The following is a 17519-nucleotide window of genomic DNA, read 5'->3' on the forward strand; positions in this document are numbered from 1 at the left end:
AGCGAACTAAGCGCCTGTTGTAAGTGTATTGTACAGCATAGGACATTCGCAACGCTGAGATCGCTTTGTAGGCCTGGGCCCCGTTCCACAAACCAATCGCTGGCTATTTCGTTAGACAGTCTAACTCCCATGCTTCTACATAGACTTAAGGTCGTAGCGCCAAGATTGCTCTTTTGAATGGGGGCCTATTGTGTTCTTCTCATTCGCAACTTCCTCTGGAAACATGACTTGCGTGTCTTCTTCCCAGGTACAAGTACAACATGGCGAACACCGGCGTTGTTGTCGCCCTCGTCCTCGCGGCGGCGGCGTTCGGGGGAAACTGGCTGTGGTCAAGACAGGCCCGGAAAGAGCAGATTGAGAGACTGGTCAGCAGTGTCCGCGCTCCGGACCTCCTGAAGCAACACTCGAACGTCTTCAACAAGAAGGAGATCATCCAGGTGAGGTGACAGGCTCAGTTGGTTGAGAGTAAGGAGGAGGTGGGGTGGCCTAGTGCTCAAAGCGTTTGTTAGCCTGGCTGAAGACCCGTGTTCGATTTCCTATGATCGTACAATGTGTGAAGCCCATTGTTTGTGTCCCCCATTGTGATATTTCTTGAATATTGACAGCGTAAAACCACACGTTAATATGAATAAGAGAGACAGCCCATGCACCATTTTTTATTATGCAAGACTTTTTTCCGTTTTCGTGTTAGTTGTTTCAAACCATATAAACAATAATCTAATAGTATACATTCTGTAGATTAGTATTATTAGTTACACTAGCTTGGGTTAATATCGAGAGAAACCCCGATATCGATATCCTAGGCCCTTGAAAACATTCGAGTTGTTCATTGTTCGAGACAAACGTGGTACCGATATTATACAATATTATAAATGAGGAATTTACTGACCCCCATAGCGTCACAGTCTCGCACAACATATCATGACAAGGAGTAACGTGTAGTCGCCAAAAAAAACTATTAACTTTTTTGGATAAATTTTATTTGAAAAAAAATGCCGGGAAAAATGAATGATGGTTGAGTGGTCTGGTGGTAGAGCGTCCGCCCGGAGAGCGGAAGGTCCGGGGTTCGATCCCCGGCCGCATCATACCAAAGTTGTTAAAAGATGGTACTTGTTGTTACCCTGTCTGGCGCGCAAGCTCTGCGCTTGTCTACGTTAATTTACATTAAAACTTTCCCGTCCCCCAGGTGACTCCCAACGTCTACTGTGCTGTCGGATACGCCCTGGCAAACACCATCATGATCGAGGGAGATGATGGCGTCATCATTGTCGACGTCACGGAGAGCGTCTCCGCCGGCAAGGAGGTGTTTCAGGATCTCCGGGCCATTACCAAGAAGCCTGTTCGCGCCATCGTCTACACCCACAACCACATCGACCACACTTACGGCGCTAAGGTGAGATTATGTCTCGAATGAGTGAGTGAGTTGAGTTTGACCCCACTTATAGACTAGACCCGGAGCGCTCTTTTGTCTTTCGTAGTAAGAGGTGAGTAAGTTGGTTGGTCAGGCTCGGTGATTTGGCTCATTGATTATCATCTTAACCCGATATGGGATGTTGCTCTTCATAAATAAATAAATAAATAAATGAATGAATGAATGAATGAATGAATGAATGAATGAATGAATGAATGCCGTTGTACCCCGATATGGGATGTTGCTCTTCATAAATAAATAAATAAATAAATAAATAAATAAATAAATAAATAAATAAATAAATGAATGAATGAATGAATGAATGAATGAATGAATGAATGCCGTTGTACCCCGATATGGGAAATAATTTTTTTTATTAAAAATAAATAAATAAATAAATAAATAAATAAATAAATAAATAAATAATAAATAAATAAATAAATAAATAAATAAACATCGTTGCATAATACATTAATTCTGTAAGGTAAAATATCCAAACTACTTCTTCCAGTCGTTCATCGAGGACCCGGCGCATCCCCCTGACATCTGGGCCCACCAGCTTATTCTCAAGGAGTTCCAGAGATTGTTCCACAGTAATGAGATCATGCTGACTCGCGGGATGCGCCAGTTTGGTACCCTCACACCAGCTCAGATCAACTCAGGCATAGGATTCAAACTGGCCCTTGACAAAGACAACATGGACTTCGGGCTTGTCATGCCAAACAAGCTGTTCACAGGATCAGAGCGTGATATCAGCTATGCAGGTTTGTTGAAAGTTTTAGTTCTTGTGACGTATGAATTATCGTTAGCGTGTCCGTAGCATATGAAAGGAATTTTCATTTCTGATTAATGTTCAAATATGCTGAAGCATATTCCTTTTGATTTATTGCCCCGGTTGTTACATGTGATTAATTACTAGTATATATCGGACGAATGTGATATAGTGTGTGGGGTTTAACGCTACTTTGAACCTGAGTGATCCAATTTTCGGGTTGGTGACTTGTAATCTACAGTAATACGAATCTGCAGTAGGAACGCACGGTCAGTAGGTTTTGGGGTGTCTCAGGACGCACAGCTATTTGCGACGCTTCAGATGCCATGGCCACACGTTTCTCCTTCAGGTTACGAATGTACCAGGCCAGCACTTTGACAGAAAGTTATTAGACAAATAGAAATGCAGTTTACTTTAAAGAGTACATTCGTGAAAAGATGAATCACATTTCACACTGGAAATATTTGTGATGAGGAACTCAAGACCTTAACCCGATTTGATACAGATGTCCCTTAAATTAACACTGACTGGGAAAATATAATGTCTTTAAAATATTAGACAAGTAGCGACTTCAATGGCCCGACGACAGTGTATTGATTATTATTGATTATTGATTCAACCTAAGGGCAGTGTTGTTTGAAGCGTCGTACAATATAACAGTCACCAGTCAATGGTAGTTTTAACACGCCTCGTCATATGTTTTTACAAACTCTCTCAATTTGAGCAGATATACTGGTAAGTAGCATTATGTTTTTCATATCGAAGATAAAACTATCTGTGCCACAAATGCTTTAGTTTAACCATTTGAAAATAATTTAGATTTTAAAACTCGTACACGTCACTGTCCATTACATGCATTGGGCAAGCTGTATTGTCCGTTGCACGCATTGGACAAACGGCGTGGCCAATGCACGCGATGGGCAGTTGTACAGATTGGGTGTAACGTATACCCTGTTCGTATACACTTCAGGCGTCTCAATGAAGCTGGTCCACATCCCCGGGGAGACAGCGGACCAGATCGGAGTATGGCTGCCGGACCAGAAGGTGTTCCTGTGCGCTGATGACGTCTACCGCGCTTTCCCCAACCTGTACGCCATCAGGGGGACGCCGTCTCGCAGTCTCCTGGACTGGTCTTCCTCACTGGACAAGATTATTGACCTTGAACCTCACTACCTCGTCCCGAGTCACACACGGCCGCTAGAGGGCGCTGCTACCATCATGACACTGCTGACCAGTTATCGAGACGCCATCCAGTTTGTTCATGATCAGACAATTAGGTTCATGAACAAAGGTTTGATGCCAGACGAGATTGCTGCGAAAGTCCGTCTGCCCGAACAATTAGCCACCCACCCATACCTTCTTGAGTTTTACGGCACAGTGGAGTGGTCCGTTAAGGGTGTATTTAATACCTACCTTGGATGGTTCGACGGAGATCCGGTGCACCTTTCACCCCTGACCCCTGACGAATTGGCCAATCGCTATGTAGCCCTTGGCGGAGGAATTGACAATATGGTGAAGGTGGCGAAGAAGGCTCTGGACGAAGGGGATCACAGGTGGGGTCTGACTGTCGCGTCCCACATCATCAGAGCAGATGATACGAACAAAAAAGCACGGGACATTGCATCAAAGTGTATGATGGAGATTGGTAATCAGCAGATCAGTTCAAACGGCCGGAACTATTTTCACACATTTGCCCTTGAGGTCATTGGTGCAACAGACGCTCGACCAGGACCTCTCACAATGGCTAGATTCATCCGCGGAATACCCCTTGTTACATTGTTTAAAGTACTCGGGGTCCGCTTTGTGGCAGAGAAATGCGGGAGGGTAAATGTGACAGTTCTCTTTGAGTTCCAGAACCCCAAATCTACAGTCTCAATGCAACTGAGGAACTCGGTCGTCATCATCAAAGACCGGCCTACCAAGAAGTATAACGTCAGAGTTGTTGTTGATGACGTCATATGGCGGGAGTTATTGATAACTCATTTGGTAGAAAAATCAGCCGTCTCCCTAATGGATGCAAAGGTTGAAGGAGATGAAGAAATAGTAAAAGCCCTGTTCGACTGCTTTGAGGAAAATTAAATGATATTTAATCACGACATCGTGTTACCATGGATACTCATTGTGATAAGTATATTTTTTACACCAAGGTCACTAGGCCAAACATGACATTATTTGATTTTGATTTTGTTTGTTTGTTGTTTAATGCCGCACTCAACAATATTCAAGCTATATGACGGCGGTCTGTTCATGATCGAGTCTGGACCTCACAATCCATCGGTCTACGTAATTGGGATACGATGACATGCATCAACCAAGTCAGCGAGCATGACCACCCGATCCCGTTAGTCGCCTCTTATGACAAGCATAGTCGCCTCTTAGCGCAAACATGGGTTGCTGAAGACCTATTCTAACATCTAAATATTTTGTTCACGGATCTTTTTTTATTTGTGAATGACGGAATGATGATTTAATATTTTTCTTAATATTTATGTGATCCTTGATAATACGTTTTCAATGAAGTTCTATATAGCTTTAACTTTGTTGTATGTTGATGTATTTAAGCATGACTAATGAATGTGAAGAGATGTGGGATTTTTTGTATCCGGATTTCATGTTAGATCGTCAAGTTGACAGGACATATCTAAAAAGCATGTATGACATTCATTATGTTGTAATGAAAAAACATTGTATAAACTTCAACTTGTATATCGGTTCTAGAATTATTTCAGTTGCGAGTTTTAATCAAAGCACATGTATCACTGTCGATTTATTTTATCTTTGATTCTTATTTCTTCAAGTATTTTAATAAAATAACTGTAGATTAATGCTCATCTGAGTTGAGTTTCGCATCCACGTAATCGTGTTGTAAAGGCAGCCTATTGAATATCCTGAATAACTGACCTGACCAAAAAGTCATTGTTTCAAGCTTACAGTCAGAAGTGAACACCTGCCCCCGGTGATTTCAGTATAGTGATTGAAGTCCCACTGTGACACCTACTTTGATGCCGCCTCCGTGGTCTAGTGGTAGAGCGTCCCCCCGGAGAGCGGAAGGTCCGGGGTTCGATCCCCGGCCGCGTCATACCAAAAGACGTTAAAAGATGGTACTTGTTGTTACCCTGTCTGGCGCTCTGCATAAATGGGCTAAAACAAGGACTGGTCGGCTCGGAGTCAGTATACTGTGTCTGAGTGGGGTATTCATTTTAAACTGCGGCATGGTATCTCAGTGAGCTAGCACTATAAATCGGCATCAGTCCGGACTAGTACAAACAGCCACGCAAACACGTGCATGCAAGTCGCTATATAAGTGCAATAATCTTGGACGCGACGTTAAACCCAATTTCATCTCAACTCACCTCACATCACCTACTTTGATGGAACCCTCTTATGGACCACATTTCCCATTACAAAGAATCCCCACATCGGAAGTAGAAACTACCTTGAGCGTTGTGGGCACTGCGCTCGCGCGTTACGGTGAAAAGTCCAGTTCGATTTCGAACTCTGATGCTGATATTGGTTACGCGACCTTGGCGCCGCCATTGTTTACTTGCCAAACGATTGTTGAAAATACAGCTTTATATGCATTCGGAATTGACACAGATTTTTTTAGACTAGCATCACTGGGAGGAACACGAAAACTGCAAATTACACTGGTCCGGGCAAGAAGTTTGGAAGTAGTGTTGAACTTTCAAGACTTCATCTGAAACAAAATAATTTCGGTGAGAAGTAAGTGAGAAATAGAAAGCAGAGAGGAGCTTTCAAGCTTTCTGTCGTTCAAGGTTGAAAGATGAATTGTCAAGTGTTACCCGTACCGACACTGTTATGTATTAGACAGGCATGAGGTTGGCTTCGGACAGGCTTCAGCAATAGGTGTGTTATGTACAATTTTTTACCCCGGATAAATCTTTGAACATTCTCGTATTCTTCGACCGCCTCCGTGGTCTAGTGGGTAGAGCGTCTGCCCGGAGAGAGGAAGATCGGCGGTTCGATCCCCTGACTCTCTCATTACCTAAGTGGTTTTAAAGATGGTACGTACTTGGTGTTCATGTAAGATGAACACTTAAGTACGTGCAAAATTGTTCGCCAAGGTTAGGTCTCTTTTTTTACTCACTGACAGAGAAGCATTTACTTTCACGTTTAATCTGTTGAACACAATTGCATTTGCAAATGAATACCTAGGTACGTGCATCTTCTGTTGTAAGACAGGTGATCCACAGATAAGAATTCCTGGGACAAACAATAGTTTTAATAGAGCTTGTTTGTAATTGTTGTCACCTGCTTGGCGCTCGGAGTCAGTATACTGTGTTTGAGCGGGGCGTCCATGTTAAAACTGCAGCATGGTTTCACAGTGGGCTGGTACTATAAAACCGAGTCCGGACTATAGTCCGTTACCCATCATTTTGGCACCTGGGTTAACACAGTTAGTTCATATTTAACACACAATCATGCGACGAAAGTTTGTTGTTATGGAAAAACAATGTTTGACCTAAATAAAAGTGCCTGTTTTGTAATATTTCAAGTCCGAAAAAAATGACTTCACTTCAATTTAATTTTGTGACCGTCAACATGCCCTGTCGGGGGTTGGGATGGATAGGTGGGTAACTAAGAAGAGACGATTTAACGTCTCACAACGATGACTTCTAGTGTGTTATTCATGCTTCCTGCATGCATGACCCGAGGTCATTCTCCACATCTGGTTATACCAACAATCTCGGTACAGGCAAGACAACTTGTGTTTATGGAGATATCTTGTCAAAGGACGCCCATGATATTATTCGTAAGGTGTATTGTTGTTTTGTTAAACGCGAATCAAAAAGAAAAACATCCTGACATCTCTTCATTTTTTCACAATGGAACATTTCATGCAACGAATATATATCTGTAAGGATTTATTCCGAATTGTCTCACCTTGATAAAAGTGTAAAAACAAGGGTGCTGTCCCAAAACCCACCCAGAGGAAAAGCTTGACAGTTTTGACAAGCGGGCATTGAGAGATGTCATACGTAGATTTAACAGGTAAATTAAACCTATTTCATTCAGAAAGCTTATGAAAACCCAGAAAGAACACCTTGACTTCAGCGTGTCTATGTATAATATATTGAGTTTCTCTTCAACAGTGTATAACAAATATAAATACCATATACATGTACTAACCTGGTATAATGTGTTACTATGCTATTTTTGTTTATGGGTTACTGGCCTCACGTACATGAATATAAAGAATTGAAGTGAAAACTGTTCAACAAAAGGGGGCACAGAGTTGTGTCCCTTTGGGCACGCCAGAATCCTATGATTGTGGGGGGGCACGGGTGGCCCAGTCGTCTAAGGCGCCGCGATTCGCTGTGCAGAGTTGCGTCCCTTGGACACGCCAGAAACCTATGATTGTGGGTTCGAATCCCGGTTCGCCCCGATTATGTTTCTAGGTTTGTCAGCACCATACCCGTGCTCGTGGGTTTCACCGAAGTGGTAAACGTCTGAAACCTGCATCACTTCGGGCTTTCCTCCCACATTAAGCTGACACGCCGCGATATAACTGGAATACTGTTAAAAGCGGCGTTAAACCCAACTCACTCACTATGATTGTGGGTTCGAATCTATTGAGAAATCGACACGATTATGCCCATTTTGTGACATTGCTGTCGAAGATGAATACCATTTAATGTTTATTTGCCCTATATACGAAAATCTAAGAAACAAGTACTTACGGCAGTGGTCTTTATCTCATTTTCATGCTATAAGATTGTCTTCATTACTGTCTTGCAAGGATCCTATAACACAACATCAACTGGCTTTGTACATACATCATGCTTTTTTGTTACGAAGTGAATTGTTACCCTGACTTTGTATGTTATAAAATATATTATGTAACTCCGTTGTATATGGGCCTGTGGCCTTTCATACAATAAAGAATTGAATTGAATTGAATCCCGGTTCACCCCGATTATGTTTCTAGGTTTGTCAGCACCATACCCGTGCTTGTGGTTTTCACCGAAGTGGTAAACGTCTGAGACCTGCATCACTTCGGGCATTCTCCCACAATAAGATGACACACCGTGATGTAACTGGGATACTGTTAAAAGCGGCGTTAAACCAAACCCACTCACTCACTGTTTAACAACAGTTATATAACCACCTGTGAACCCACTTCATACACCGGTATCCGTTGCTCGCTCATGATACCCTGTGCTCGGGAAGAGTATGTTTAATCTGAGGCTACAGACATTCACGGAGACTAGAGAATGGACTTTGAGCCGAAACAGTCGCCAGAGATGTAGTGATGGTATGTATTGAACCGTAACGCTCTACAGCTCCACTCACTGCAACGGGCACAACACATCGCACACAACACACAACACACAAGGTAAGCCCTTTTCTTGCATTGTCGCTTCTGTAACTAATGCTGTCAGGGCATATCGTTAGAAACATGAAAGCGACAATCGTTTGACCCAGATAGGCGTCTAGCGAGAATCGGGCTCGTGCGTCCCGTCGTTCATGTGATTGAGTAGGTCTGAAATATGAACGGTGGAGGTTTTAAGAAGGTTAGGTGCGTAGATGTGTGTGGTTGTTGTCGAAGATGTGGAAGGTGTACAGTCGTGAGAGGCGCAAGTGAACACTTGTGTGCTCACTTCAAAAAGAACATCACAGGTCACTTTGACCCAGGTGGCTGTGTGACGAGTCAATACGCCCATCTCTAGAAAACTCGTCGCAGTAGTGGGGCGCTGGGATAGCCTTCTGGGTAAAGCGTTCGCTCGTCACGCCGAAGACCCGGGTTCGATTCCCCACATGGATACATTGTGTGAAGGTGTAAAACCATATTCACTAACTCGTCGTCGAAGTAGAAGCAGATTATAATAAAAGGCAGTATTTAGTTCAAGCGCGTATACAGCTTTTCAGAAGTTTAATATAAAACAAGCTAGATGAATGCAACTGATTTTGAAAGCGTTTGGTAGTGTGTTTTTGGTTGAAAACATATCACAAAATTATCTAGTTGTTTTTATTTTTTGGTTTATATAGTAACCATATTTAAAAAAAGGTGGGTGAGATGTACGCGAAACTCGAGCAAATTTATTACACGTGTGTATCTGTTGACGGATGCACTCTCCATAGAACGGGAACTATAAAAGTAGAAGTGACGAAATATAGCTGAATCGGCCCTGTTTTGTTTGTGTGTTGTTAAATGGCGCACTCAGCAATATTCCAGTTATATAACGGCTGCATACATAATCGAGTAAGGACCAGACAAACCTGTGATTGATATTAAATGTTACCACCCACGGCGTCGGTATGCGATGAAACGCAATCAATCATAGTGATGTGAGGGGAATGGGGTTTAACGTCGCACGTGTGTGTGTGGCTGTTTGTACAAGTCAGGACGAACGCCGATTTTATAGTGCTAGGCCACTGAGATACCATGCCACAGTTTAACATGAATAGCCCACTCAGACACGGTATACTGACTCAGAGCCGACCAGTCCTTGTATTCACCCATTGTTGCCGAGCGCCTGGCAGGGAAGTACCATCTTTCAACGTCTCAGGGCAGACGTTCTCCCACTAGGCCACGGAGGCGGTCCACAATCAACCAAGTCACCGAATCTGACATCCTGATCAATTAAGTCTTACTTTAAAGGTTGCTGGGGACCTACATTCTAGGCCCTAGGAAATATATTAAATTAATAACTCTTCAATTGTTGTTTTATGGGATCTTTACAATGAGAAAAACTATTTCAAATTCCCCGATTTCCTTTTGACATATGTTTGAAATGTGACAAAATATAATTTTTCAACAATGCTGTTTTTAGTCTGCGGATCCGTACATCCAAATACTGGGAAATAAACGTGCGTATGGGACAGTCGCAAGGCTGAGATCGCTTTGTAGGCCTGGGCCCCGTTCCACAAAGAGATCTTTGGCTATTTCGTTAGACAGTCGAACTCCCATGCTTCAACATAGACTTAAGGTCGTAAAAGATTGCTCTTTTGAATGGGGCCCAATTGTGTTCTTCTCATTCGCAACTTCCTCTGGAAACATGACTTGCGTGTCTTCTTCCCAGGTACAAGTACAACATGGCGAACACCGGCGTTGTTGTCGCACTCGTCCTCGCGGCGGCGGCGTTCGGGGGAAACTGGCTGTGGTCAAGACAGGCCCGGAAAGAGCAGATTGAGAGACTGGTCAGCAGTGTCCGCGCTCCGGACCTCCTGAAGCAACACTCGAACGTCTTCAACAAGAAGGAGATCATCCAGGTGAGGTGACAGGCTCAGTTGGTTGAGGACCCGTGAAGATTCCGGAGTAAAATTGGTCTTCAGCAACCCATGCTTGCCGTAAAAGGTGACAATGCTTGTCGTAAAGGGCGACCAACGGGATCGGGTGTTCAGGCCCGCTGACTTGGTTGATGCATGTCATCGATCCCAATTGCGTGGATCGATGCTCATTATGTTAATCACTAAATTGTCTAGTCCAGACTCAATTATTTACAGACCGCCGTCATATAGCTGGAATATTGCTGAGTGCGGCGCTAAACAACAAACCAACCAACAGTTGGTTGAGAGTAAGGAGGAGGTGGGATCGGCCTTGGGGTCAAAGCGTTTGTTAGACACTCTGAAGATCAGGGTTTGATTCCTGTAGCCCATTGTTTGTGTCCACCATCGTGATATTTCTGGAACATTGCTGAAGGCCGCATATAACAATACGCACGTACTTATATTATAATTATGAGAGTGAGATCCTCAATGTTAGATCCCCAATAGGTTTATTCCATCAACTCGTATGCCCTCATATAGCGACGTGCATGCACACGCGTGTGTGTGTGTGTGTGTGTGTTTGTGTGTATGTGTGCGTGCGTGCGTGCGTGTTTGGGTGTTTGGGTGTGTGGTGTGGTGTGGTGTGTGGTGGGGGTGGTGGTAGCATAGATGTGGACAAATAATAGAAAACATATATGGAGATTGGTGAGTTGGTGAGTGAGTTGATGGACGGTACCTCAGCTATACCACGGCGTGTCGGCTTAACGTGGGAGGAAAACCCGATGGGATGAAGGTCTCAGACGTTTATCGCTTCAGTGAAAAACAACGACACTAATTTCTACTCTGGTATAGAATTGAAAAGTGTTAATTATGTAAGATGTTCTATACAGGACAATAATAAACAATGCATTGGCTATCAAATCCAAATTGCAGCAGAGAACATATTAAAGAAGACCACTGGTATTCGGTGGGCTGTACTGGAATAGCAGCGGCACCACTTGTACTAGTCCGGATTGATGCCCACTGTGCATGAACAGTCATATACTGCGGGACCAGACTTGGTTTGTGATAACTGAATGCTCACCATGGATTAATTCATTTCGTCCAACAATCCCACTTCGTTTTATTCGATTTCACATATTACTATTACTTCACAGAGGCTTACGTATTCTATTAAATATATAGCTGTCACGAATTCGAGACCATTTGCGTTCCAATCTGCCTTGTAGTGTTTGTGGATTATTGTGCCGATATCGATGTGAGCAATGTTTCCCTAGGGATCAGAAATGCTTCACAAGTTGTACGTTTGATGATTTGGGGAATTAGTTTGTTTGTTTGTTTGTTGGTTGGTCAGCACTATTCCAGCTTTTTGCCTCTAAAATTCTTTGACCAGACAACCCAGTGATCAATATTGCGAGCAACGATTCACCCCGTCTAGGTACGATGACAATAACCAAGTCTGCGAGTCTGACCATCCGATCCATTTAGTCGCATCCTACGACTAGCTTAGGTTGCTGGGAAGTATTCTAAGCTACCCGCCCACTTTCGCGATGTTAGCCGCTAAATAACACGATGTTAAGCTCGTACTGAGCTCTTTATGCGCTCGTAATACATCGTGAGAGATCATGGTAGGTTCCCTACGGTGTCGGGACGTGACGAGTGATGCTAATGTTTGAGTGCATTTGAAATTCGTTACTTTACATGTTTTCAACTTCAACATGGTTATACGGTTCTCCTATATGTTAAAGGTAACGGGCAACGTCTACTCTGCTGTCGGCTTCGCCCTCGCCAACTCCATCATGATCGTCGGCGACGATGGCATTATCATTGTCGACGTCACGGAGAGCGTGGTTGCGGGGACGGAGGTTCTCGCCGCCTTCAGGAACATCACCAGCAAGCCTGTCAAAGCAATCATCTACACCCACAACCACGCGGACCACACGTACGGAGCAAGGGTACGACAATGAAACCAATCTTTGTACATAACAATGCTTGTTAAAAGAACTTTCTTGTTTTACAAATTTTCTCCTAAAATTACCCTTATAAGTTAAAGCTCATAAGAAGCGACTTTTTACACTCAATTTTAGTTTTTGTACCGAAGCTGCAGAGGTTGTGGCCAAAGGAGGTCACGTGGTACATTTGAATCAAGTTAACTAACCCATTACAGAAGCAAAAGATCCCCCCTTCCCCATCCTACTCATTCTGTTTTTAAGATGAGGTGAAATGTGGTTTAACGCCGTGTCCAAGATTATTGCACTTATATAGTGACGTCCCTGCACGTGTATACATATGTATATGTGTATATGTATGTGTATGTGCGGGCATGTGTGGCTGTGTGGCTGCTTGTACTAGTCCGGACTGATGCCGATTTATAGTGCTAGCCCACTGAGATACCATGCCACAGTTTAACATGAATACCCCACTCAGACACAGTATACTGACTCCGAGCCGACCAGTCCTTGTTTTAGTCCCTTTACTCCAAGCGCCACACATGGAAACCCTAAGTACCCTCGTCTAACAACTTTGGTATGACGCGACCGGGGATCGAACCCCGGACTTTCCGCTCTCCGGCCGGACTCTCTACCTCTAGACAACGAAGGCGGTCTGTCTTTTATAGGGTATGAGAAACAAGAACGTTTGTTTATAACTGACCTAACTCCCTATCCACCTCTCCTTATTGGACAATAGCTGATGCATAGTACAAAACATGTGCCAAACCGTACTCTGACAATGTCTTCTTATCCCCGTAGCCCGTGAAGATCCTTTTTTTAGAATTCATCTCAGCAACCTATCGTAAAAGGCGACTAATGTGATCGGGTGGTCCAGCTCGGTGACTTGGTTGATGCATGTCATCGTATGCCAGTTGTGAAGATCGATGCTCATGATGTCGATGACTGCATTGTGTACGATGTGACAAGTTTAGAACTGGAAGCTGACCTGTACAAGTTATGGGCATTGGCTTCATAATAGTGAGTGAGTGAGTTGGGTCTAACGCCGCTTTTAACAGTATTCCCGATACATCGCGGCGTGTCAGCTTAATGTGAGAGGAAAGCCCGAAGTGATGCAGGTCTCAGACGTTTACCACTTCGGTGAAACCCATGTGCACGGGTATGGTGCTGACAAACCTAGAACATAATCGGGGCGAACCGGGATTCGAACCCACAATCATAGGTTTCTGGCGTTCCCAAGGGACGTAACTCTGCACAACGAATCGCGGCGCCTTAGACGACTGGGCCACCCGTGCCCCCTCTTCATAATAAGAGCACCGATGTTGAACAGGTTTCACTCACTCTCCTCATTCAAACAGGCCAAATTATTATTGTATTGGAATTAGGCATGTTTAAAATCAGTGGATATTGTTTCAACAAAATCATTCTTTGTTGCAATCACAGGCGTTTATTGAGAAGGATAAGCCGATGCCGGAGATCTGGGCACATCGTAGCATCATGGCCGAGTTCCAAACCTTCTTCTACTCCGCTCCGATAGGTTTTCAACGAGCCATGAGGCAATTTGGGGTCCTCATCCCCGACCACATCAACTCCGGTATCGGGATGAAGTTGAGAGTGACAGAGGACGGACAACAATTGGGTCTCATCTTCCCTACCAAGATGTTCGTGGGGATAGAGAGAGACATAACTGTGGCAGGTTAGTGGAGAGAGATATCACTGTGGCAGGTTAGAGGAGAGAGACATAACTGTGGCAGCTTAGTGGAGAGAGACATCACTGTGACAGGTTAGTAGAGAGAGATATCACTGTGGCAGGTTAGAGGAGAGAGACATAACTGTGGCAGCTTAGTGGAGAGAGACATCACTGTGACAGGTTAGTAGAGAGAGACATTACTGTGGAGGTTAGTGGAGAGAGACATTACTGTGGCAGGTTAGTGGAGAGAGACATCAGTGTGGCAGGTTAGTGGAGAGAGACATCATTGTGGCAGGTTAGTGGAGAGAGACATCACTGTGACAGGTTAGTGGAGAGAGACATTACTATGGCAGGTTAGTGGAGAGAGACATCACAGTGGCAGGTTAGTGAAAAGAGACATTACTATGGCAGGTTAGAGGAGAGACATTACTGTGGCAGGTTAGTGGAGAGAGACATCACTGTGGCAGGTTAGTGGAGAGAGACATCACTGTGGCAGGTTAGTGGAGAGATACATCACTGTGGCAGGTAGGTGGAGAGAGGCATTACCATGGCAGCTTAGTGGAGAGAGACATCACTGTGGCAGGTTAGTAGAGAGAGACATCACTGTGGCAGGTTAGTGGAGAGAGACATTGCTGTGGCAGGTTAGTAGAGAAATGGTTAATGGGCAACAGCTGGGTTTTCTATGATTAGACCGGACATCACTGACAGGTAAATAGAAAACCAGACGCTCGCCCACTCGCCCGATAAATCTACGGTATTCTTTGGGCGAGTGGGATTTCCTATCTTGGTAGCCTTCTATACATTGTAATATTTGGGCGAGGTTTGAAAAATGAGTTTTTTCTTCACGCTTTCTTATTTGGTAGGCGTGAAGATGAAGCTGGTCCACATTCCCGGGGAGACAGCGGACCAGATTGGAGTATGGTTGCCGGACCAGAAGGTGTTTCTGTGCGCCGACGATGTCTACCGCGCCTTCCCCAACCTGTACGCCATCAGAGGGACGCCGTCTCGCAGCCTACTGGACTGGACATCCTCACTGGACAAGATCATAGACCTTGAACCTCACTACCTCGTCCCGAGTCACACACGACCACTAGAGGGCGCTGCTATCATCATGACACTGCTGACCAGTTACCGAGACGCCATCCAGTTTGTTCATGATCAGACTGTCAGGTTCATGAACAAAGGCTTACTGCCAGATGAGATTGCTGCGAAAGTCCGTCTTCCAGAACACCTAGCAACACATCCTTATCTCATAGAACTGTATGGCACCGTTGAGTGGTCCGTTAAAGGCGTCTTTAATACATACATCGGTTGGTTCAGCGGTGATCCGGTTGACCTTTCACCTTTGACCCCTGACGAATTAGCCAATAGGTACATAGAGCTGGGTGGCGGTGTTGATAGATGTGTCACCACAGCACAGGAAGCACTTGACAAAGGAGATTACAGATGGGCCTTGACCTTGGCATCCCACGTAATTAGAGTAGACCAACAGAACACAAATGCTCGTCAAATTGCCTCCCTTTGTATGATGGCGCTGGGAAATCAGCAAATCAGCGCCAACGGCCGGAACTACTTCTTCACGTCGGCACTGGAAGTTCTTGGAGAACTAAATACCAAAGGAAATGAAGGAAACCGTAGACAAGGCTTCATAAGGGCCGCTCCCATGGCAACGTTGTTCAGTATGATGCGGGTTCGGTTTATGCCGGAAACATGTCCAAATACGAACACAACTGTTTTGTTTGAATTTACTGACTTTAATACCTTTATTTCCTTAACAGTACGAAACTCGATCACTGTTATCGGCGACAGACCATTAACATCTTATCAAATCAAGGTCAAGACGACAGAGGCAGTGTGGCGCGAAATAACGATCAGCAAGATGGCCGCCTTGACGTCATATGCAAGTGGGGAGATTGAGATCGATGGTGGAATCATCCACTTCAGGAATGTCATGTCGTGCTTCGAAAAAGATTAGGAAAGCCATTTTTGAATGAAGGCAATCATGAGCAATCTTTTTCATATGACCTTCATCAACACCTGGTGTTGAGCAGGTGTTCTTGGGTGACATGTGTTCGTGGTGTCATTGCTTCAATGACGTTAAACTGTGCAACATGTTCGGAAGAAAACGATTTATGAATGTTGAAAATGTGTTGTATGTGTGTTCAGATGAGAATTAAAGGGAAATATTACATTCAAAAGTTTCACTTTGAAGTATTCGGTCAGTTTTTGTTTGGCCATTGAGCTGAAGCATATGATGATTTGAATACAAAAGACCAGGATTAAAACTCAAACTCTTAATGTCTTAAAAATATTTCACCATTTTCTTTACACGTTATGAATGCTAACCGCCTGCATTACTCGCCCCTTTTCGGCTTTCTCCTTAATATCATGAGTGCTAGGAAATGTCACAATTCGTTACCACCTGCCCCTTTTCGAAAGAAGAGTATGCACTAAGTGAAAGTCATCTCCAAGGGAAGCAACTAATTTGAAATGAAAGATTGAGTGAAGAGACCGATTTGGGCTGAGCGAGGTTAATTAGACTTGTTGGACCAGCCATTGTCACATTCATATCTTTCGGTATTGAATCAATACACAATAGTAAAGAAGAAGGTCAACTTATAATATTAGCTTATTTTGGGACTTCTCCTCCCAAGTCTCAGTTTTCGCTTGCTACGTTTGGGTTAACTCGTCGTTGAAGTAACTCTGAATAAAGCCAATGCAGTAGTTTTTAGAAAAGGTGGCTTTGTGCAAAACATGGAAAGTGGTTTCTTGTATCGTCTGCCTTGAGTGTAGTCACTATAAATATTTAGGTCTTATGCTCACCTGTCGATTGTCATGGTCTATGGCAAGTAATCAATTAGCTGTTCAGGCGTCGAAAGCCATTAGGCCTCTTTATTATTTATTCGGGAAAAACAGTTGTGTTTTCACAGCATGTACCATTTTTGAAGGAAAAATTATGCCTATACTTTTGAAAGGTTCTGAAATATTGGGTGCTAAGTATTACGCTGCAATTGAAAAAGTTCACACTTCATATTTCAAATGTTTTCCAGGTGTTGGCAAGTTTGCCTCAAACAAGGCAAGCCTTGGTGAAACAGGCCGTAGTAATATTTTTGTAGCCAGCCAATTAAGAGTAATTAAGTGTTAGATAAAATTACTTAGAATGATGCCTGATAGATACCAATATCAGTGTTAGAAAATGTTAAAGGTACTTGATGATAATGGTCAAATGGGTTTCAGATGTGAGAAATCTATTATTTGTTAGTGGCTTTTTATATGTATGGGTATCTCAAGATGTGGGAGATCCACAATTATTTTTATATTCATTTAAGCAAAGATTAAATGATATATTTTGTCAACAGTGGCACCAAAGTATTTCTGAATCACTTTATCTCAGCAATACAACAAAGTAAAATCATTGTTACAAACTGAAAAATATTGAACTTGTTTAAATGATAAAAGTTTAAT

At 43.6% G+C, this 17519-nt stretch overlaps 2 protein-coding genes across 2 annotated transcripts; both read left to right on the top strand.

Moving 5' to 3' along the window:
* Positions 1 to 260: 260 nt before the first annotated feature.
* On the top strand, positions 261 to 4262 carry LOC139451214 (linear primary-alkylsulfatase-like). The gene is made up of 4 exons (XM_071232944.1): positions 261 to 437; positions 1187 to 1393; positions 1923 to 2175; positions 3154 to 4262. Exons 1-4 carry the CDS (start codon positions 261 to 263, stop codon positions 4260 to 4262), a joined length of 1746 nt encoding a protein of 581 aa, XP_071089045.1.
* A 5970-nt stretch (positions 4263 to 10232) lies between these two features.
* Positions 10233 to 16320, top strand: LOC139451230 (linear primary-alkylsulfatase-like). Its single transcript, XM_071232945.1, has 4 exons — positions 10233 to 10418; positions 12164 to 12370; positions 13808 to 14060; positions 14918 to 16320. The coding sequence occupies exons 1-4, from the start codon at positions 10242 to 10244 to the stop codon at positions 16027 to 16029; spliced, it is 1749 nt and encodes a 582-aa protein (XP_071089046.1). The 5' UTR covers positions 10233 to 10241; the 3' UTR covers positions 16030 to 16320.
* The last annotated feature ends 1199 nt before the right edge of the window (positions 16321 to 17519 follow it).

The sequence above is a fragment of the Haliotis cracherodii genome, unplaced genomic scaffold, assembly GCF_022045235.1.
Source record: "Haliotis cracherodii isolate W230 unplaced genomic scaffold, xgHalCrac1.p SCAF_10, whole genome shotgun sequence".
Classification (NCBI taxonomy): domain Eukaryota; kingdom Metazoa; phylum Mollusca; class Gastropoda; order Lepetellida; family Haliotidae; genus Haliotis; species Haliotis cracherodii.

Coding starts and splice junctions, on each gene's coding strand:
- LOC139451214 (XM_071232944.1), top strand. CDS start 261: ATGGCGAACACCGGCGTTGTTGTCGCCCTCGTCCTCGCGGCGGCGGCG. Junction 438..1,186: donor ACAAGAAGGAGATCATCCAG/GTGAGGTGACAG, acceptor CCCGTCCCCCAG/GTGACTCCCAACGTCTACTG. Junction 2,176..3,153: donor GCGTGATATCAGCTATGCAG/GTTTGTTGAAAG, acceptor TATACACTTCAG/GCGTCTCAATGAAGCTGGTC.
- LOC139451230 (XM_071232945.1), top strand. CDS start 10,242: ATGGCGAACACCGGCGTTGTTGTCGCACTCGTCCTCGCGGCGGCGGCG. Junction 10,419..12,163: donor ACAAGAAGGAGATCATCCAG/GTGAGGTGACAG, acceptor TATATGTTAAAG/GTAACGGGCAACGTCTACTC. Junction 14,061..14,917: donor GAGAGACATAACTGTGGCAG/GTTAGTGGAGAG, acceptor CTTATTTGGTAG/GCGTGAAGATGAAGCTGGTC.